Source organism: Dryobates pubescens, chromosome 18, assembly GCF_014839835.1.
Source record: "Dryobates pubescens isolate bDryPub1 chromosome 18, bDryPub1.pri, whole genome shotgun sequence".
Lineage (NCBI taxonomy): Eukaryota > Metazoa > Chordata > Aves > Piciformes > Picidae > Dryobates > Dryobates pubescens.
In genome coordinates, this window is record NC_071629.1 from 2,348,362 (window position 1) to 2,370,789 (window position 22,428).

General features: G+C 48.8%; 1 protein-coding gene and 1 long non-coding RNA gene across 2 annotated transcripts; one reads left to right on the forward strand and one right to left on the reverse strand.

Annotated features, from left to right (window-relative positions):
- Positions 1–1,028: 1,028 nt before the first annotated feature.
- On the forward strand, positions 1,029–18,931 carry POF1B (POF1B actin binding protein). Its single transcript, XM_054169736.1, has 15 exons — positions 1,029–1,531; positions 7,114–7,152; positions 7,583–7,684; positions 8,392–8,607; positions 9,858–9,988; positions 10,454–10,481; positions 11,414–11,488; positions 13,917–14,009; positions 14,504–14,617; positions 14,749–14,901; positions 15,016–15,126; positions 16,788–16,916; positions 17,162–17,235; positions 17,532–17,646; positions 18,735–18,931. The coding sequence occupies exons 1-15, from the start codon at positions 1,046–1,048 to the stop codon at positions 18,738–18,740; spliced, it is 1,872 nt and encodes a 623-aa protein (XP_054025711.1). The 5' UTR covers positions 1,029–1,045; the 3' UTR covers positions 18,741–18,931.
- Positions 18,932–18,943: 12 nt separating this feature from the next.
- LOC128898108 (uncharacterized) lies at positions 18,944–21,977 on the reverse strand. The gene is made up of 3 exons (XR_008462711.1): positions 21,374–21,977; positions 20,247–20,366; positions 18,944–19,023 (listed from the first exon to the last, which is right to left on the reverse strand). It is a non-coding gene; the product is annotated as an uncharacterized LOC128898108 (long non-coding RNA).
- Positions 21,978–22,428: the final 451 nt, after the last annotated feature.

A 22,428-nucleotide genomic window follows, 5' to 3' on the forward strand; every position in this document is an offset into this window, starting at 1 on the left:
CTCTGCAACCTTAGAGCGTTGTAAGCACATAGGGGAAACAAATTGGCAACATTAAGAATCTAAGGCTTATTATTAAGGATAATATTCATTACACAAGGTTCTACAATTATGTCATTGCTACATTACCTTGCAGAACAAAGTTAAATTCTCAGAGCTTGCCTGACGCAGCAAAAGAAACACAAACTAGAATATGCTGGATTGAGACGCTAAATGGAGTTTATATCCATGTCTTTGGGTGAGTAACTAACTACATCCTTTCAAAGTAAGTGGCATGTTGTAGTCCACCTGTAATGACCCATCCGCTCACCGACAGCTGCCTGTCCTCTGTGCTGCGGATGCAGCAGTGCAAACATGCTCCTTATCCAGACAACTGCTGCTGCAGGCAGAGCTTGTGCGTGGAGAAAAAGTTCCTGCAGAGTGCTCTGTGGGGAAAGTTCATAACCTCCTGCAAAAAGCATTTGAGTCATTTAATTGAGTAGCAGGTAACTATGTATTTACACTTCGCGACACACGTTGTAAACACGTTAATAACAAAAAGCTTTTTAAAACAGTATAATGATTTATTTTTCTCTTATTCTCCATTAGCGAGGTTTAATTACGGCGCTGCATCAGCAGCCTGGAACCGAGCGCGGTATCTGCCAGTGCAAGGCCTTCGCCAGGCAGGACTCGAAGGTGAGAGATGAAGGCGAAGTTGCTTCAAAACGAGCCCGGGCCGTCTTGCCCCCACCCCCGAGGTCCGGGATGCCATGTAGCGCCCCTGCTGGGCCCTCCCGCCGGCGGAGAAGCGAGAGACGACCCCGAGGGGCCTGTGGTACTGTCTGTCCTGCGGTCCCGGCCAGGCTCCGCGCGCCGGTAGCGGCGGCCCCGCTCCCGTCTGGCCGCCTGCCCGGAGCGGGGGAGGCTGCCGCGGGGCTCTACCACCCGAAGGTGTGTCCCGCCCTAGGCGCGGCTCTCTCGCAGGTACTAATCGCCGCCCTGCCCCGACTGCCTTCTGCATTTGCCACCCCGCTCCCCCTGGAGCACGAGGGCCCGGAGCGCGGCCGGGATGTACGGGGGCCAGCAGCAGCTGCAGCCCCTCACGCTGCCTCCGCAACTCCAGCAGCAGCACCAGCAGCAGCACCACTACTACCGGCGCCAGCAGCACTACAGCACGCTACCGGCCGCCCGGCGGCCCGTCTCCTGCCCAGAGCCGCTGCCTCGACCCCAGCCCTGCCGGGAGCCGCCGCCCTGCCCGGAGCCGCTGCCACGACCCCAGCCCTGCCGGGAACCGCCGCCCTGCCCTTACTCCCCGCCGCGGCCCCCGCCGTGCCGGGAACCGCCGCCCTGCCCCGAGCCGCCGCCGCGGCCCCTGCCGTGCTTCGAGCCCGCTCCGCACCAGCAGCAGGAAAGCAGCGTGGTGTACGACCGGGTGCGCACCTACGGCCCGGGCTGCCGGCGGTTGAGCACGTCCTGCTCCTCCCGGGCGGCCTCCCCGCTGGAGTGCTCGCACGGCTACCAGCAAATCATCTCCGGCTGCGACCCGCCGCAACAGGTACGGCGAGTGCCAGCGCCATATCTCCTGTCCCCGTTGTCCACCCTCCCGGGCCGCTGCTATCCTATCCTGTCCCGTCCCGGCTGGCGCACTTGTCGCCCGGCCGCCCTTCCCGCCGCCGTGCCCCGTTCCTGCCCGCGCCGAGGCGGCGTCGAAGTCAAAGGCCGTCTCAGGTGCAAAGCCGGCGCTGGGCCGTGGGCCAAATGCCCTTGTGTCCCCGGGCACGGCGGGGAGGCTGCGGGTCTCCTGCGGAGAAGGGAGAATGGTCGAGCCGGGTTTCTTGCCGCGGGGTAGCAGCGATGCCGGGCGGTGCGGAGAGCCCCGCGCAGCAGTCTGCCGCAGGGCTGGGCCGGGGCCGGCCCGGCCTGGCCGAACCGTTCGCGACCCGCCCCGTGTGTGCCCCCGGGGGTCTTCCGTTGAACAAATCGTTCTGCCTCAGATCGAGCACGGACACCCGTTTACAAACTCAGCCCTTCCATAAAACACCGTCTGGGGAAACCCACGTCTCTTCCGTCCCGGCGGAGGAGACCCCTAAGCGGGGACTGTGGCGGGGAGGGCCGGCCCGGGTTGCTCACGGCCCCACCGCTGCCCTGGGGATGCCCGGCCCGGCTGTGCCATGCCGGCTCCAACGACCTCCCGGGAGAGGAGTGGGTCGCCCTCGAGCCACAGTGGGGCTCTTCCTTTGGCAGTGCGTGTACCAGTTAGTTTCAGCCTGTAGCGGTGGGTGGGTTATAGCTTTCAGGGGGAGGGCGGCCCTCTGCCGCCCTTACCCCAGGGGTCCCGGCAACGCCGGCCGGGCTCACCGTGTGGGGCAGGTAAGCGCAGGAAAGATCTCATCTTTGAAGTGAGCAGTTAATGACATATCCCATCTCAGACGTTTAAGGAGAGTTTCACACCCTAGTAACCTGCTTTAAGCCTACTTGAAATGACTTTACCTTTACATTTCTCCTTGTCATTTGATTGTGGATGGATTGATCAAGTCCAAGTTGCATTTTTTTCTGAAAACGTGAATTTCTGCCCATTTTGTCAATGGACCAATAAAATCCCAGCCTGAGCAGGAGATTCTGCAGGCCAGGTGCCCCTGTTCCCAGCAAGGTACACAAACACCCGTTCCTGCTTACTTGGTGCTGCTCATGTAAATATAATGCCAAGGTGTGTGCGCTTAGATAGTTGTGTTTGAATCGATAATGCTAATAACACGCAGCTAAGCAGGTAGGGATTTGATTTAGCTTTGCTTTTAAAGTCCACAGTGTCGTTCAGCAGGTTTGCTGCTGTGTGTATATTCAGGGAATGGCTTGAAGGTATTGGTGGAATTTAATAGAAATGTAACATATCTGGTTGACATCTTAGCTAAATCTTAAAACTAGAAACCAGTGACTAAGGAACAGCTTTGACTATAGGAGGAGAAAAGGAGATCAGGGTTTGTGTTTTGAACTGTTTCTTTGATACATCAGGCTGTCAGTGATACCCATACAAGTGGGACTGGCATGCTGTATGCAGTGTTTGGGCTGAACTCTTATTTAATTTGTTTTCCTGATACATAAATATATTTAACTATCAAAGATCACGGGGATTAAGACCAATACAAAGCTCGGTTTCCTTTCAAAGCCATATATGCGTGGTTTAAGGACTGCCTGCTTTTGCAGGATGGCTTCTTTCTTAGAATGTCAGGTAGTGAGAGGGCTAGTGGGTATGGAGCAAAATTAGAAATGGGTAGATTCAGATTGAATGTTAGGAAAAAGCTCTTCCCCACAAGGGTGGAGAGACACTGGCACAGGTTGCCCAGGGAGGTGGTGGAAGCCTCATCCCTGGAGATTTTTAAGGCTAGGCTGGATGTGGCTGTGAGCAACCTGATCTAGTGTGAGGTGTTCTCAGCCATGACAGCGGGGTTGGAACTAGATGATCTTTGAGGTCCCTTCCAACCCTGACAATCCTGTGGTTCTGTGCATTTTGGAAAGGGAGCTGCTCACAAATAGCTTTGTGTGGACGTGGCTTGGGTATGACAGACACATTCCTGCTGTACCGAGGTGTTCATCCCTCTTACGCAAGGTGTGGGGCAGGAGTGCAAACACTGGGCTCTCACCTACCTCCCTGATAAATGATGTGCTCAGCTAGGCTAGATGATAGTCTGCATTGCATCCAATTAATTAAATATTCATTAGAATAAATACTACAGTCCCAGGCTTGCTATGCTTGGATAAGTATGTGACCAATTTGATTATAGACTCGAATGTTGTTGCTGCTCTATGAAGTATGTTTTAATTTTCAACATCTGTGTCAGTCACTGAATCCATTAAGTTGTGCTGATGAAAAATATTTTCTTGCTGAAGTGTTTTGCTGGATTAGACTTTAAAGACGAAAGAGGGTGTAGTTCAAATCAGGTTTTGTGTGGGTTGCAGGTTTAATGGTGGAGAGGGAAAGTGCTTAATAAAGTCTATTGGGAAGTTATTACAGAAGAAAACAGTAGCGAACAGGGAAGTGAGCTGGGAGTGAACACCTTTGGTGAATGGGAGTTGTCAGAAAGAAGTTCTGGGAAGAGCAGGATGTCTCCAGAGAGCTGAATTAGTTCCCCTGTGAGCAGATCACATGTAGCTGCTTGAACTAGTGTGCCAATGCCTCATTTACATCGATGGTTTAACTTAACGCTGGAATTTTCAGCTAATGGCAGTCCAGGGCTGTAGTTTCTAGCTTCTCACTGTTGATAAGGCAAAGGGCTATCTTGGAGCAATGTTTAGTTTACTACTGCAGAGCCTTTGTAGATTACTGATAGCAATGTCTGCATCACTCTGGATACACGTCATTAGTTGTGTGTGTTCTGTTGCATTTCTGTACGTTGCAGTAAGGTAGAATTTGAAATATGTGTGCCTGTGGTACATGAGAGGCTTTTTGTGATCCAGGGTTCACTTTTCCTTCTTTTTGGGTCTAATGTTGGTTTATCCTTGATGTAGAAGCAAAATGCTGCTCATGGCCATGGCAAGCTTCACCTGCAGTAACTCCTAGCAGATTTTGCTCTAGTCTGTTTGATCTAAATGAAGAATTTTGTATAGAAAAATGTTTCTTCTAGTGTGCTTGCATGTATGAGCCCTTCCTCTAGGGGCATGTGAAAATACAGGGGTGAAGTGGTACACACAAGGTGTCTGCTGTCGGGGCAAGGGGCAAAATCCTGATGGGCCCTTGTAGGAATTGTCTATCCATGTGAGAAAGTTCGTGAGTAAGATTTTTCTGTGGCTGGCTTTGGTTCTGTGAAGTGCTAAGGGCTCCCCTGCTGTGAAAAGTGTTTAACATCCACCAGCTTGTAAGATTTGTCTGCATTGCTTGCAGCAGCCCTCGACCAGAGCCTGCTCTTTCCCTGTTGCATCTGCCAAAGGTAACTTGTAAATTCTGATGAGGTGACTGAGCTGCTTGTAATTAGCCAGGCAATAACTTATGGACAAAAGGGTTTGCCATAGATGAAATTCTTTCCTTAATCACTGGTTTGTCTAGAGCTTAGGGGCGTGGAAATAGAAGTGAGTGTACCGATTGTTTTGTGTGATGTCTGCACACCATAGCTGGACACACCATAGCTGGACACACCTGTCAAATGCTGCTTCTGAAATGTAAAAACCTTACTAAAAAAATCCCAAGACTAGCAAAAATCCTTATGGAAGCATTAGCACACACCCTTTGAAATGGTCCTTACAGACCTACAATGACTGCTCCTTTGCAAATCCCAAACCTGGTCGTGCCACTGAAACCCACAACAGCACTGGGCTCTCCCCATTAAAATTCCACCCTCCCCATCCTTCTCCAGTTACAAAACGTTGCATCTCCAAAGGACTGTAGGAAATGGGAGGAAATGGATGGAAGTAGCCCCAAGTCATCTTAGCTGCCAAGAGGACCACTACAGAGGCCTTGGAGGTGGCATCTCCCTGTGCAGGGAGCTGTGTGTGAGGAGTTCAGGCTGGCACAGCGTCACAGGGCTCCCTCCCAGCCTGTGCCAGTCCAGCCTGCTTGGCTGGTACAGGAGGAGTGGCAGGCAAATCCCTGTGTCTAAAGGAGCAAGGAAGTATCTGCATCAAAGCTCTTTGGAATGAAAGAGTTTGGGTATCTTAAAAATAAGGTTCTGTATGATACTTCACATATGATTAGACCACCTTTTGAATACTATAAAAGTGTATTTCAGCTTAAAATGCTCTGGTCTTGTCAGCTCTGAATCTACTCCTCTGAGAAGACACAGGTAACTGGGCACAATAATGTTACACGTTCCCCTCTCTAAACCAGTGTGAGTTACGTATTCCAGAGCCCTGTGGCAGCATGATTTAGTTCAGGCAGGTTTGCCCCATTTCTCAGCAAACTGAAAATAGGACTTTTAATGTCATGCACGATGCTCAGTGTGTTCTCATGGGCTGTGTACTGGTAGTCAGCTCTGACCAGGAGCAATTCCTGCTCCCCTCTGGTACCAGCTGTAGCGCCAGAGTGCTCCAGGATGGGCAGAGCCAGAGGTGTAAGGCTCAGGGCTGGGTCAGCTGGGTCAGAGGAGATGCTGGGAGTCCGGGCCGTGCCTGCTGTGAAACTGGGCTGAAGAAGGGACCAGGGGACATTCATTCTTAAAATACTTTGCTTCTTGATTCCAATTTTGTAGATGTCAAAGCTGCTGTAGGAATCGGGCTGGGCATTCTCCTCCATGTTGTCTCTTTCTGGTGTTATGTCCCAGTACAGGGAGATCTGCTGGCATCGGTGGGCTCCCTTCCTTGATGGACCTGCCTCAAGTACACAGCACGTGGGAGGGGGAGTAATCAGGTTTCTAGGTTTTGTGCAGCAGTTAGTTTTGAGATTTCTTAATTACTATGATTGCTGCTAAAACAGTTTCTTCTCTACTTGTGTTTTCTTTCCTGGTGCTGTTATGATTCATTCTTGGGAGATGGGGAAAACCGCTTCAGGCTTCCTGAACTTAGGCAACAGCTCACAACTGGAAACATGACCTACTTCAGAGCTGCTCTTACCTAGTTAAGAATGTCTCCAAGCCTGAACTGCAGCCTGATAAACTTCCCAAACACTGGGTTAAGAGAAGAAATTAGTTATTATGAAAACTGGAAGTTTGCTCTGTGAGGAGGAATAAATAGCCTATTGTAAATGAACAAATTGCCCAGTCCTTTGATTAGACTCGGGGGGAATTCGATTACTTGGATGAAGAACTGGATGTGGAGACTTCAAGCAGTGTGTACAATCTGTTGTAACTAGTGGTGGTCCATGAAATGGAAGGAAGTATCCACAGCTGCTTGTAGACAGTGCTGATTTTATCCTGTTCTGGTGGCACTCAGAGAAAGTAATGACTAATTCCCTCAGACTTGCAAGGAGATGATGGAGAAAGAGACAACTCTTAAAACTGAGAGTAACAGACTACAACTGCTGAGCTGTATGGGGTGGAGAGGTCCTACATTTAGCACACCTGAATGGCTTCAGTCAGTGGACCTCAACATCTTCATAGCTGATGGCCACATCTAGATTACTTTGGGAATCCTTGTTAGCCTAACCTCTGAGCATAAAGCTTTTTTGAGACTCTGGACAAATCACTGAATCTTTGCTGATTTTCTTCCTTGCAGGGCACGATTCGGAGGATTATTATCGAGAATCCTGACCAGGTAGGAAAGCTGTGCAGTGCTGGAGTTCTGCTGGAGTAACTGGTCCTTAATTCTCCTGATCCAGTGAAGTAGTCAGCTGCCTTCATCCAGGGATGCTAAATGCTTTGGAGTCACAGGGCCCATACCTCTGATGGGGAGAGATTAAATTATTGGGGATTGAAAATACTCCAGACTCTGCAGTCAGGCTTCCTGCTCTCAGTGGTTAGGTCTCTGTTAATGTACTTCAGTGGAGTTGCAAGTGGAGTGTAATTCTGACTGTTGGTGCTGTGCCACTTTGCTTCCCAACTGACATGCTCTCAAATGCACATAGCTCAGAGAACTATCTCTAAGTATCTATGTCAGCAAATTGCAGAAGCTCCTTATCACTTTCTAGTCAAAATGAGAGGAATTCTGAACTTGCTGCTTGACAACATTTCTGAATGTTTTACAGGAGCCTTTATCTCCATTTCTTAGAGGGGGGAATTTCTGTCCTGGGAATAATGTCATCTATGAGAAGACAATAAGAAAATATGAGCTGTTAAATCCCCTCCAAGTAAGTTGTTCCTTTTGTATTATCTGTTGCTAAACAAAATTGAGATGGGAGCAGAGAGGTAAAGTTACCGTGGTTGGTTCTTGTTGGGAACTAGAGCCAGCCTGAGAATTGCCTCACTGAGGTACAGGACACACTCTCAAAGTAACTGAAACAGTTTCTGTGTGTAAGGAGAGCAGAAGTTGGAAGGCTTGCTGTGCTTTTGCTAAGAATTTATTCTATCAGACTAACAATGAAAACTGCTCTGGTACGTCTAGCACTGCCAGTCTTCACTTCAGTGGTGACTGACAGCTTCTTGGAGTAGCTCCACAACAGAGCAACCAATACAATTTGTACCAAAAAATGAATTGAAAAGATTAATTATTATTATTTTTTACTCATTCTTGGAAAAAATGTAGTTGGCAAAGCTGTCTGAAATGTCACCTGAGAACTGGTGTTTTGTCCATAGCAAAAATACTTTTTGATTGCTCTGAAACGCTTAGGTTCAACAGGAGGAGTTAGTGAATTACAACCCTGAAGTGTTACAGTGTGAGGCAAACTCAGGGTCAGTTAGGAAATAACCAACCAGTTTAATTAGAATTATTAAAATAACTGAACTGCCACCAGGCTCTGCATGCAAAGCCACATTTCATTTATTTGTAGCTTCCCACTGCGCTCCCATCTCCCCAGGATGTGTCCAGCAGCTTACAAAGATCCATTCTTGTTCCTAGGAGAAGCAGTATCAGTTTTCCCAGCAGTCTCAGCTCTCCCAGCAAAGTGATCACTGCTATGTTGCCCAGCCCTGCCAGCACTCTGAGCAGTCCCAAGTCACTCACCAGTGCCAGCAGACGCAGACCAGCAGCCCCAGTGAAGTCTTTCCAGTCTGTGTGAGCGATGACTGCAGAGGGAACAGCATAAGGAGGGTAACAGCTCAAACCTGCGAACCGGTAAGCAGCCGGCGCTGAGTGGCTGACTGCTAACAGTGGCTTTTGGTGCTGTTTGCAGAGCTCTCTCTTTAGAGAGAGATCAAATTGCTAATCCATGACCACCAGAGTTTTTGTTCAGACTCCTAGTAGGGAATTCAGCCCCATACACCTATTGCAAGTGAAACAGCAGAGTCTGCATCTACAGCAGGTAACTTCTTTGTATTGCAGACGTGGTCTAGAGCTGTCCCAGACTCTGTCACGGGCTGTCGGTGGGGGGGGAGAAACCCAAACCTAAAATTGTTCCAGGTGGGGTATCCTGTTTCTTGTTGTTACACATCTTTGTGCTTAGGTGTACTGACTGAGCATCATTCTGTGGTCCTTTGAATGTGTTAAGTCTTACCCATTGGTTGAGTCAGACTTCATCTGTCAGTCTGCACAGCACAGCCTGAGCAATGCCTGGCGTGTGCCTCTGGTTTGGGAGGAGAGATCCAGTACTTGATGGACATGCAGCAGTTCAGGATTGTTTTTTGCTTAAACTGGTCAATAAGAACCTCAAGCACATTTCAACTTGGTTAGAAGTATTTGATGTAGGTTCACTGGAAGCACAAAATTACTTTTCTTTGCCCTTTTACAAAAGGCTGCAAATTCTGTTGTTTCTAAGGGCTACAAGAGGCTCACTACACATGGGCAGGGTTATTCCAGCGGAGAGGGAGCATAGCAGTCCTTCCAAAGCATCATTCAATATACAGGTGGCAAGACATAGTTGGTCACATCAGTGGTAGACCTATGTGGAATCTTCTGTAGCCAGACACTCCTGTAAAGCAGCCTGGGTGCACACAGTCAGTTGGGGTTGCTGTTGAAGTCCTTTGTTGTTCGCAGACAGAGGCGTTTGAGCTGTGGCAATACAAAGCCCTGTTAGCAGTGGGCAGTCTGGCACCTGGCTGGTGTGATCCGGGTGCTGCCCACAGGCATTTTATACCCTGCAGCTCTGGAGGTGTGTATAGTCATGAGATGTCCTAACTGTCAGTGCTCTCTGTAGCAGCATGGTGCTGATGACATGGCTGCAGAAGATGCTGCTTTACCTATTTCTTGCTGTGAAAGCAGTGATTCATTTCAGCACGGTTTGCCAGGAGACCTGCAAGGCTCCACAGCAAGGAAAACAATGGTGTAAAGAAACTGCAAATCAGTAAGAGGAAACGTAACCATGTCCATCCTGCTTGCAGCATTTTTGTGTTGAGCTTTCAGTGCTGATCTTGCCTGTCTCCTGCCAGGTCAATTGCTCTCAGGAGAACAAAGACCAGCTGGACTGCCGGTACTTCGGCGAGCTCCTGGCAGAGCTGAGCCGCAAGACCAATGACCTGCACAGCTGTTTACTGCAGCACGTGGAGAAGATAGGAGGAAGGTATTGGCATTACATCTGTTGTGTCAGTTCTGTGTTTCTGTGCAGAAGGTGCTCTCCCAGTCACTGAAAGAAGAGTGCTCCCACAACAGGGGAAAAGCAGAATTGAGGTATGACAAAAGACCTGACTGCAAAGGAAACACTTCAGGCAGTCAATAAAGGCAGCTTAGCTCTGGGTAAACCATTAGCAGACAATTAAAATGCAGTCTGGTTAACCAAGCACAACTGGGGTGAGTGCCCAAAGAATCAGAGTTGGCCTGGCTCAAGTAGCATCCCAGTCTCCTTAGAGATTTGTGTTGCCAAGCACCTTAAAAGGAAGGTGACAGCTCCTAATCTGATAAAGAACCTTCCCTGCTCTATGCTTTAACCTTTTTATGGCTGTGAATGTGGGCATGGATTCTTTTCTCAGGATTAAAGTTCTCAGGAAGCTGTTGCTAACTGTTCCCTTGGATGTTGTCTGTCTTACAGGAACCAGGACATTGAATTCACGTGCCAGGTAGGCATCAGTGCCAGGTAAGCATCAGGTGTGCTCTTGCTGAGCTGCTCCCTGGCATGGAGTGTCAACAACAATGGTGTGGATCTTCCAGCAAATTAAGCCAAGCCAGTTTAGAGGAGGGATGCTTTGTTAGTTAATGATCTCTGCTTGTTAGTAACATTCAGAACCTGAAACTTGCTGCTAGGCCTGGATTTGCAAATGGGATCACAGTGAAAGGAAAGCTGAATTTGCATTATTCCAGCATGAGAGTCAAATGTTGGCAGTCTTTCCTGTTGTGCCAATAATGGCTGCTCTGTAAGCAAACTTGCACAGCTCCCTCTGCTTCCACTTCTTGTTTCTGCAAAGAATCTCCACTCTCTGGCCAGTAAAGCTGCCGTCGCAGCAGGGAGAGCCGAGCAGTGCCTGTCACAGAGGAGAGGGACAGCAGCTGGCAGCAGGCTGCCTCTGCAGACAGCTCACTTCCTGCATCGGCCAGGGCAGAAGCGTCAGCACCTCTCTTGTTTTCAAGGGCATTGTGCTAGGGCAGGAGTGAAATCACCTGAGGCAGTGCCACTTCATCACTGCCAGAATCTCCTGTGACAGCTGCTCATCTTCAGAAACAGGAGGTATGCTCCTACCTATCCCAGACTGCTGGGAGCTCTCCTTTAGTGTCAGCTGTTTTCTGGAGAGGACTGGTTTGAACGCTGCCTTCACACCAGATGTTACTCAGGAATTTGAATACATGCTTCATGTATCGCTTCATCTCTGCTTGTCTGTGCCCCACAGAGCAGACTGTGGAAGTTTTCTGGATACTTTGATCTGTTTTCACTCTTATTTGCCTTGTACTAAGATGTTTTGCATAGTAGAGCTGTGTAATTAATGAAGAAAGCACATTATGATCTACCAGGCAAAATTCTTCATCAAGATGTCTCCCCTTCCCTCCCTTTGCCTAGACTGAAGATATTGAAGAATTAATTCCTAAAGGACTGTCTGAGGCAACAAAGCAGCAGATTCGCTATCTCCTCCAGGTACCAGGGGGTGGAGAGGATGTGTAAGCCTCTAGTAACATCAAACAGTGGCAGCTGGCTTGCTGGGGATGTTGCACCTAATGTGCTTTGCTCTCTGCTCTATTTCATTTGTCTAGTGCTACAGGTTTGGAATCACACAGGTGGCTCCCAGTGCCATGGTGTGGCAGTTGGTTCCATGTACTGCTGGTGCATTTCAAACAGCTTTAGTGGTGCTTTCTTGTAGCCTTGCTGGGAACCAGCTTGGCTTTGGCCCAGCTGCAGGAGAATGCAGATCTGTAACCGTTCTGTTTGTTGTGTGTATGTTAATGCTTTGCATGGTGGCAAACAGGGGGTGCTTTGCTGAACCCCGAATTGGGTGTAGCTTGCCAGCTACAAGCAGTGCTGGTGCCTTAGGTCTCACCTTTCACAAATATTCTGGTTAAAAACCTCTACACAACTTTAATTCTGAGGTAACAAAACTTAACCATTTCTGTCCAGGTTCCCTTTGTAAGTTTTGTCTGATTTCATTATTCAGCTCCCAAGTAGCTCACTCTGCCTTTTTCATCCCCAGCTCCAGGACCTGGCTGTAAGCAGGCAGCCACCACTGCCAGGTTCTGTTCAGGGTTGATTTTGTTCTTCCCAGCACTGTAACACTCCCTGCAGCATGCTCTGTAGTGTTTCTGAAGTGCTGCAGGTGGCTGATTGGAACTGGCCCTTGCCTTTGGTGAAACACTAAACCCAGTGCTGTAGCATGAATTCCACTGGCCACTCCACAACCATTTGATATATGGTGTGTCAGGACAGGAGCCCAAACAATCTGCACTGCTCAGCAGATGCATCTGGATCTGGCCTCCCTGAGACAGGGGCAAGGTGATCCTGCCTGGGAGCTGCAGCACAGAATCACTTCCTGGTAAAAAGTAAATTTGAGTCATGAATGAGCAACCTGCACTGACTTCACAGCTGAGCCTGCTCAGAGCAGGAGGGTAGGACAAGGGGACCTCCCAGGTCCCTTCCAATTTGAATGATTGTTTTACAGTGGAGATGGGCACTGACATGAGCACCACCTCAGGAAGCTGGTTCAGCTCAGTGTGTTTGTGTATGTGAAGGAGCTGAACCCCATCTTTCCTGTTTGCACTTAAGTCCAGCTGGTTTTACATTCTCACACCTATGCTTACAGCAGCTAAAATGCCTTTGGGGAAGCAGATCTTGTCAGCATACAGACAGTGTGCTGTGGGGCTACAGACCCTGAAGGCCTCTCAGTTATCTCTGGAATGTTTTCACATGGAGCAGGACTCGTAGCCAGCAGAGTCTTTGAGCAGTGTGACAGCTGGCTCAACCCAGAGGCTAACATGGGGAATGTCCCTGTGAAAGTACGTTACAGCTCTGGAATTTAGCAACCTTGAGCAGGAAGTAAGGCTGAGTGCAGATTTGCTTCTATTGTGTATTCTACATTCAACCCTTTCGACTAAATCCCTTCTTTCAGTCCACTCTTAAAACCAGTTCACAATAAAACCAACAACACTCTTAAGTCAGAACTGAAATTCCACTTTAGTAAACAAAGAAGTGAGTTACACAAGAAATGATTTTGTTTATTGAAGCCTCAGTCACATAATGGCAGCAGTGGGGACAAAAAAACCAGGGAAAGGTTCATCACCAGGTGGATGGAGAGCTGACAGCCTTCCTCCACCCCCATGGTCCACAAGTATGAGAGGAGGAGACAGGAGGATCTCACTTTTGTCCAGACAGTACAACCCCCATCTTCTGCACACAATATTCAGCCCTTCCAGAGGAGTCAGAACTTGAGGAATTACTTTGTGGGTTCTTCAAAAATCTCTTTTTCTTCTTTCAAACATTAGCAAAGTATCAGGAACGGCAACAGTTCAGCCCAGAGCTGCTAGAGAGCAGGGCTAGGGTGTTGTGCAGAGGCCTTTCCTTTTCATGCAGTTGGCTCCTTTGATCTTTGGGATCCTTTTCCTTTCAAAGGGAGGAGTTGGTTGTGTGTTGCTTTTTTATTTAAATGCTTTTAATTGTAAGTCAATTCCCCTGCCCCGGGGCTGCAAGTGTGCTTTGCCAGCTCTCAGAGATGATGCCTTGCTCCTCTGGCTTCTCAGCTAGGGCAGCATTGGTTTTTCATCGGTGCAAGTCACAAAGCTCTGACTGTGTAGTATTAGCACCTTTATTTTCCCTTTATTGGCGTTCAGATGCAGGTCTTCACTCCCTTGTTCCTTCCCTCATGAGGCAGTTAGGAGGCTGTAGTTGCAGAAGGATGCCATCTGCAGAACAAAGTGCAGGAAGGTTGTTTCTTCGTGGGACCTCTGCATGCTTCAAAGAGTGCCCTGCAACAGTGCCAAGAGTCCAAGTTATTTTCAGCTGTGGAGCAGCTGCCAAGCGTGCTGTAAACAAAGCTTACTCATTCAGCTGAACACATTGTTATCTTTCCCCCTCCTAGATGAGAGTGACATCAGATAAATCCCTGAGGCTTGTGCTTTCCACCTTCAAGAATTTACGTGAGGAGCTTTGCCATCTGCAGGATGACCTGGGGGTAAGCCACCATTACCACTGCCCCTGGCCTCAGCCCGTGGTTCTTACCTGTCAGTGGGAAGTTTGTTAGGATGAAATTGAAATGGTGGCGTCCAGGCTTCCAGCTGCTCTAATGGCAGTGGCTGATTTGGTTTGCTCATTGATGGACCTGCCAGACCTGTACAGGGGACGAGGTTGCAGGGGCTCAATTTGGTGAAGCCTAAAACCCCCAAACACTTCCAAGGGAAGAAAAGACCCCGCTAAGTGAGACTGGAGTTAAAGCTCTGAACTGGTAGCTACAATGCACAGCTCATCTACGTGGCTGTAGCTGAACACCCCACACAAAGCCAACTGAAGGGCAGCTGTGTGCTCTGCACTTACAAACCCACAGAACAAGGAGGACATTTTCTCACTCCCAAAACATCCCTTACAGATTATTCAGTGGTTGTACTGCAAATATGGGAGAAGGTCATTGAAACATTGCAGCTACTGACCAGGAATAATTTTGTCTTACAGAAGCTAGAAACTGACAATGTCTTGCTTAAGAAGGATTTGGCTTTTAAAGATTCCCAGGTGAAAGAGTACGAAACCATGCTGGCTTCCCTGCGAGAGAACAACCGCCAGCAGCAGGTAAAGCTAAACCCTGGCTTGTTAGACAGCCACAAGCCAGACGGGAGCTGTGTTCCGAGTCTGTAACTGCCACCTGCTGTGGGGTGTGGGTGGCCCCCTCCCTGCATTCATCCCTCTCCTGTGCTTCCCAGCAAGTGCTCAGAGACAGCAGTGCCAAGTGCTGCTCTCTGGAGGAGCAGCTGCTGTCGCTGCGGCTGAGCGAAGGGGACAAGGAGTGTCAGCTGAAGGAGCTGGAGTACAGCAAGCGAGCCCTGGAGCAGGAGCTGCAGAGCCTCAGGCTGCAGGTAACAGCCTGCCTGTTCTGGGGTGGCAGCTGCCACTCGCAGGCACCGCTGCATTGACCTAGCAAAACTAAGAACAAAGCCACTTTTAAAAGTAAGCTCTTGCATTGCCTGTAGGCCTGCTCCAGCCCAGCCCTGCAGACCAGCACAGATGAGCTCTCCAGCCGCTATGTGGAGATGATCAATAACCTGAGGGAGGACAAGGACCGGGAGATCCGCAATCTCAGGGTGAGTTGGCTGACCTGGGGATGTGCTCCTGCCCTGGCTGACTGCAGGCAAAGAATCATAGAATCAAAAAGGTTGGAAAAGACCTCAGAGATCATCAAGCCCAACCTATCACCCAACACCTCCTGACTAACTAAACCATGGCTCCAAGTGCCACATCCAGTCCCTTTTGGAATACCTCCAGGGACGGTGACTCCACCGCCTCTGGGCAGCACATTCCAGTGGCCAATTGCTCTTTCTTTGAAGAACTTTCTCCTCACCTTGAACCTAAACCCTCCCTGGCACAGCTTGAGACTGTGTCCTCTTGTTCTGGTGCTGGTTGCCTGGGAGAAGAGACCAACCCCCACCTGGCTACAACCTCCCTTCAGGTAGTTGTAGAGAGCAATGAGGTCTCCCCTGAGCCTCCTCTTCCCCAAGCTAAACAGCCCCAGCTCCCTCAGCCTCTCCTCATGAGGCCTCTCCCCGGCCTCGTTGCCCTCCTCTGGACACATTCAAGAGCCTCAATGTCCTCCTTAAATTGAGAGACACAGGACTCAAGGTGTGGCCTAACCAGTGCTGAGCACAGGGCACAATGACTTCCCTGCTCCTGCTGGCCACACTGTTTGTGATGCAGGCCAGGATGCCATTGGCCGCCTTGGCCACCTGGGCACACTGCTGGCTCATGTTCAGCCAGCTGTCAACCAGCACCCCTAGGTCTCTTTCTGCCTGGCTGCTCTCCAGCCTCTCTGTCCCCAGCCTGTAGCACTGCCTGGGGTGGTTGTGCTCTCTGAATGAGGAACAGGGAAGAGCTGCTGCAGGGACTTGGTGGATGCCTTTTGGCTCTGCAGTTCCTTCATACACAGACACTCAAGAGTGCTCAGAAACTCTTACAGTGGTGTTTGCAGAAAAAACCCCAAATATAATTCCAGTACCTGAAGGGATCCTAACAGGAAAGCTGCAAAGGGACTTCCCATGAGGGTGTCTAGAGACAGGACAAGGGGGAATGGTTTGAAGCTGAGGCAGAGCAGGGTTAGACTGGACCTTAGAAAGAAGCTCTTCAATAAGAGGGTTGTGAAACACACAGGCTGCCCAGGGAGGTTGTGGATGCCTCCTCCCTGAGGGTATTCAAGGCCAGGCTGGATGAGGCCTTCAGCAGCTGAGTCTAGTTGAGAGGTGTCTCTGCCCATGGTGGGGAAGTTGGAGTAGGTGATCTCTAAGGTTCCTTCCAACCTGAGCCATTCTATGATTCTGTGAATTCCTTAGCGGTAGCAGTTGGGGATTAATCAGGCCAGCAGTCTTTCCTGGAGAGAGGTTTTGTGTGTCCTGCTAAAGAAAGGAGCCAAAGGACACCCAGCAGAAAACAACAAACCCCAATCAGGCTGTGTGTGGGAAGTGTCTCTCACTTAAAACACTGCAGTAATATCTGACCACCCTGGAAGCCAGTTCAGCTTTTGTGCTGGATCAGCTTTAGGCAGCCGTAAGATACTGAAGTGATGCTGGGGAGCATTCAGTGCAGCTGGCACTTCAGGAATTCACTGTGCAGCTCAGCACTGGCTTTGACACTCACGGGGTCTCGCTGCTCATGAGTTGAATGGAAAAAAAGACACCTGAAGTCCTGGATATGTACTGAGAGGTCCCTGCAAGCACACCAGGCACCTAACCACTCCTTACCACCTCTTCTCCAGAACCAGTTATGCCAATTCCAGCAAGATATCTCAAGGAGAGAGGGGAGCAACAGTGACTTGCAAATAAGGCTGCATGAACTGACATCCATGTTGGAGGAGAAGGATGCTTTTATCAAACAGCAGCAAGAGGTAAAACAATTCTGAGGTGTTCTGTTTGAGCCTCTACTTCCTGTGCAGGTGGAAACTCACCAGGAAGTCACTTGCACTCCCCTGGTTTAGGGAGCAGAGTTGAGACTTTTCCTCTGCCAGTCTTTTAGGAGGTCAGACTACGGCTGCTCTCCGAACTCCCGTGAATCCTTTGTTGTGACTTAGTGAACTACCACTGCAGGAAACTTGACTGACTTCACCTGAATGCTTGCTTTTGGTTTTCTCAGGACCTCTTCCGACTGAAGCAAGAGAAATTATCAGGCAATCAGTCCCCTGGTGTGACAGCCGTCATCACCAAGAAGTAATGTGGTTATTCACCTTAAACTACCTCCCATTGTTGTCGTACCGCCTCTGTTAGCCAAGGGCTTCCCGCCTGATCCTACCCTTCTGGGGGAAACGTGCAGAGAGGTTCTCGGGCGAGGGTTCAGTGCTCAGCACTGTAACAGTGAGTGGAGGGGTGGCCATCTAAATGTCTGCGTTAGCTACTTACTCACTAGTGGAAAAACCTTTGGGGGTTAATGGCCGGAAGGACTCTGGTGAGAGCAGTCAGGGGTGTGCAGATCTCAGTCCACAGGTTTGCAACTCTCCTTACTACAGGTACAGGAATCAGTATCCGATCCTGGGTCTCCTGTCTGATGACTACAAGGTCACATCACCAGTCAATAAATCACAAACGATCGTAATTGAGAGGACTGGAGAGATCTGGAAACATGTGAGTACAGCCAGAGACTGACTTCTTCAGCCTCTGCGATTCCCAAATATCCAGGGGAACTTCAAAGAGCCCCAGCTTTAGTTGAACTTGGCTGCCAACAGCAAAGTGATTAAAGTCAAGGACCTGAATTGTCTGTTGCACTGAAGTAGTTAATTGCGGGGTGGGGTAGACATGAAAGAATCTTTTGTTGTGCTCCCTGACACGCAAATGCTTTGCACAAAAGAAGTGGCTTTGCCCTGACAGCAGTCTCTGCCCGCGGGCACAGGGCAGTCTTCGGGCATCTCAGGACAGGGAAGGTAGTTGGGCAGAACTTTATCCCTGTTGTGCTCTCGGGTGAGGGCGTTATTGTGGGTGGGCAGCGTTCCTCTGAAGCAGCTGTGTGACTCCAGACTAGTAAGCACCACGTCCCTGACACCGACAATGAGGCAGGGCAGTGACTAACCCAGGAATCCCGGAAAAGCAGTGATGTTTTAAGGAGCAATTCAGAGTAGAAAGAGAAGGAAGAGGACTGCAGAAGCTGCTTCTGTCACAAAGGCACACGGCAATGCTGCCAACGCTGAGTGCAAGGGGGAGACCTGAGAAAGCAGCACAGCTACAGCAGTGCTGAGCCAGTAGCTTTGAAGGGATGTGACCAAGGACATGAGAGTGGTGGGAGCAGCCTGAGCAGACCAGGGTCAAACATCTGGTGTGCTCTGCCGTGGGCTAACAACATAAAAGGTCGAAGTCGTTAGCAAACGGCAGTGCGTTGCTGCTGATCACTGAAACTCATCCTGGTGCATTGTGACCTCAAGTAAATAACCCCAACGCGGTCACAGAGGGGGAACTTTGACCTCGAGTAACCCTCGGGGCTAATTGTCAAGGACTTTAACATTAATAAAGAAATTGCACAAATGAAGTGGAAGCTGCCTCCTTCCTAGCTCCCTGGAAAAGTTACTCACACTTTCCATGATAAAACATGGAAAGGAGTTGTGTGCTCTGCATTTTGGGAGGCCAGGATGATAAAAGACAGGCTTTAGGGAGCTGGCAGGAGTGGTTGATTGGACTGCAATGTCTGTGTCTCCTTCTAACAAGACACTTGGTTCTTCCAGGAATGAAAGAGAACTCTCAGCTATCAGCTGCTCAAAGGAGTTAACAACAATTAAAACTGCTTTACTTTCTGCTATTCTGCATCCAAAAATGATTGTCTGATAGGGAAAAGTCTGGAGAAGATGTTAAAGGCAAGGAAGCATGAAGATGGAGAAGACAGATCCTCTCACCTTGAAGCACTGTTACACTGCCAGCCACGTAAAGCGTGCTTGTTCACACACTCTGCTCAGGTGACAGCAGCAGGCCCTGCCTTTGTGGACTTCTCTTCTGTTCTTCAGCCACTGAAACAATCTAAGAGACAAAAGGAAGCCGTCTGAGACCTTCACTCTTTGCACTATTTGCCATACTCTCCTCTCCTGCCACTTGCTCTGCATCCCACCATAGCGAGGGGCTGCTTTCAGCACAGTCACAGGCTGCTGGTTATCTGCCACTGCCTAGTGGAGGTGGAGCAAACCCAGACACTGCAATCAGGAGAAACCTTAGGAGTACCTCACTAAAAGCTGCTTACACCTGTCTGTGGCTGGGAAGCTAGAACACACAGGGGAAATCCTGAATGTACTACAGCTCTGCAACAACTCACCCTGAGCTACTACCCTGGCCCATACCAGAGTTCCCTGGCTCAGCACCGTGGTGGGGCAGGTGCTGGTTCCAGAGAACATCCTTGCCCTCAGGGGTGATGGACCTCAGCTGAACCTCTGTAAGGCCCCAAAGCCCCAAGCTGGGCTTGAAAATGTCAAGACCTTGGTGTGAAACAGTATGGAAATAGCTCACAGACTCATTATCAGACCAGCCCTCCACTGACAACTTTTGCTCCTTGCAGGACCACAGAACTTCTCTTAGAATGAGCAGCTATTAATAATTGAATAGGTGCCTAAGCAACACTCTGCAGAGAATCATAGGGGGAAACTTTAAACTATGCAATCAAAGGTGCTAGCTCTTCCTCAGGGGGTTCTTGCTTTGCTCTTTCTGCAGCCATAGCCTTCCATTCACAAGTAACGTGTATCAGAACCTTTCAGGGTGAAAGAATGCTGGAACTAAGTGGAACTATCTTACAATAAACCAAAGTGGAACTTGCTGAATCCTGTCTGTCTGTATGGGAAACATCTGTCTAAGGGGTAGGCTGGAGGGGCTGGGTTGAGGTGGTTTGCACCCTCAAACAGCAATCACTTGAGCCTAACTCTACAGAAGGAGGCTGTAATTAGTTAAATATTTTAGAGGGGAGAGCACTCCTCATTCAGAAGTCAGCACTGACTGGAGTCTAGAACAGCTCACAGTGTTCTCTGTAGCAGTTAGGTGGAACAGAAACCAGAGAGTTCATATGCTAGTTGCACAGAATAGGACCAGTGTGTTCTAGCCCAATAAACCATTTTGGCTACACTGCCCTCTAATGACTGTAGTGACCTAAATGATAAAGGAGGAAAACCACCACGTGTTTAATGCCACCACACTGCTATCTCTGCTTAGCTGTGCAGTTACCCTGAGTGAAGGAGCCACAAAGTAATTTGCTGACTTACTGCAGGGCTTTTCCATGATCACCATTAACCTTAACACTCTGTGGGTTAAGTCTCAAGGCTTTTCTTCTCCTGACAGGCCTTGATTCCAGTCCTCCTTAGCTGGGTTTCACTGTCCATATGCTGCAAGGAGAAGAGACAAACAATTAGTAAAGAAGAAAGAAATGCTCAAACTGCTAAGGCAGTGAAGCCAGCAAAAGAGAAGTGGCAACTCATCTTGAGACTTCACACAGGGCAAGGCTGCCTGTAACCATCCTGCTATGTGTAACAGCCTGGCTTCTCCACCCAGCCAGCACAAAAAGCAGGGCTCACACACAGAAGATTGCACCAGTCTCTACCTGCTTCAAGTCCCTCACACCTGCTCTTATCTGCACCACAGCTGGTAATAAACCACCGCAGTTGTGGGGTTTCCAACCACTATTCTCCTCCTGCACTTGAAAAACACATTCCTCACAGATTTTTATGTTCCAAAGGTATGAATTTTCTCCTAACGAAATCCAAATCCCATCAGGTGGGCTGGCAGACTGTTACAGAGCTTAATCATCCCATTATATAATGATGAAGCTGTCACTGTAAACTTTTAAGCAGCATCCACCATATACTTTCTGCCATCATTCAATAGGCTCAAAACCCTTTTGTGCCTATTATGGTAAGCACTTCTAGGGCAAGAAAAAACCCTGGACACAATAGAAACCGTAGGTAACAAAGCGATGCTCCGAGAACAGTAGCTGCCACTCGCTGACTTTGAACTAATCCACCACCTTACACCAAACAATGGTGGATCACAGAAAGAATTAACCCAGCTGTGTAACTTTAAACTATCAGATGCATAAGGGTCAAAGCCTTTCAGTGCACCACCTGGAAGAAACACCACTGTCATCCCCAGATACACACTGTAAAATGTGAACTCCACTAAGCTCACCAGCAAACACCACATACGAACAATACTATTGGCAGCCCAGGACGGGAACACACCACTTCAGGACATCATGTCCTGATTTCACACTGCTCTCCAGAAGTTTTGAGTTCTGCCATTTCTAACCCCACATCCTGATCTGTGGCTCTTGGGCAAGGTGGGGTTAAGTCATTCTACCATGCTGGCCATAGAAAACATTTAAAATCCCGAGTACCTGATTATTCTGTGCCAGCCGGCATGGACCTGCGCTTTGCCAGAGTCTGCATCATCCTCTTCAGTCTGCTGTGAAGAAACTCTTTCAGTCAGTGTGCTCAATATAATGTTCAGGAGTAAAGCATTACAATAGTCAAAACCCCACAATTGTTAGTTTGGTTGTTTTTTTTACTGCTCCTACCTCCCCCTGTGACTGCTGGGCACACAAAATAAACAGCCTGAACAAAAAAGGATTCATAACAGGTCTGTACCACTGATGGGTTTTGGTACAAAACCTGGCTAAAAGCCCATTGGGAATCCTTGCTGAAGAGTTGATTTAATATTGCACTCTTCTTGAAGGTTTTAATCTATTACTGATGTCACAATTCAAGGACTCTAAAAAGAGAGAGAAATCAAGAGAGCAAAGGTTTTACTATTTCATTGGCAAGCTGCTATTACGTGGATAAAAAGACAAAACCTACCTGGCTCTTCCCCAAACACCTGAGACGTTTCATGTTCTCCTTACTTGAAGGAAGAAGTGCCAAAGGAATGCCAGTGCCACACTCCAGTTGTTTCAGAAGTCAGCACAAATGCACTACCTGCAACTTTAAGGCGTCAAATCAAGCCCCAACACTCCCCCCCAGTGTCTGACAAATACAGCACCAACAACCTGTTTACTCGAGCTGCTGTCACATGTTAATTAGCAACTGATCAGATGAGGCCAGTTTACACAGGATGAGTCTTTCCTAGAGGCCACAAATGAAAAGCAAACTCCAAAAGCTTTGGAGTGCAAGAGATGCGTTTTATTGTATGCCCGTTACGATGAGTAACACATTGAGAAATCATAATCCCACAGAACAGTGACAACCTTATTTTACAGCGTGTACATCAGTTTTTACAGCCACAGAAAACACGTAGGTTTTGTCCTAAGAGATTTCCCAAATTCAACTTTCTGAAGTTTAGAAATATAAAAAAAATTTATTCTCAAGGAACTGATTCTCATCTGGTGCAAAAGAACCCCCAAACAGAACAAAACGAAACCCAAACCCAAAGCAAAACCAAAGGATGACCATTATC

Excerpts from the sequence above, each read along its gene's own strand:
- POF1B (XM_054169736.1), top strand. The coding sequence starts at position 1,046 with ATGTACGGGGGCCAGCAGCAGCTGCAGCCCCTCACGCTGCCTCCGCAA. Across the intron at positions 10,482-11,413 it reads ACATTGAATTCACGTGCCAG|ACTGAAGATATTGAAGAATT; the intron begins GTAGGCATCAGT and ends CCCTTTGCCTAG. Across the intron at positions 16,917-17,161 it reads TTATCAAACAGCAGCAAGAG|GACCTCTTCCGACTGAAGCA; the intron begins GTAAAACAATTC and ends TGGTTTTCTCAG.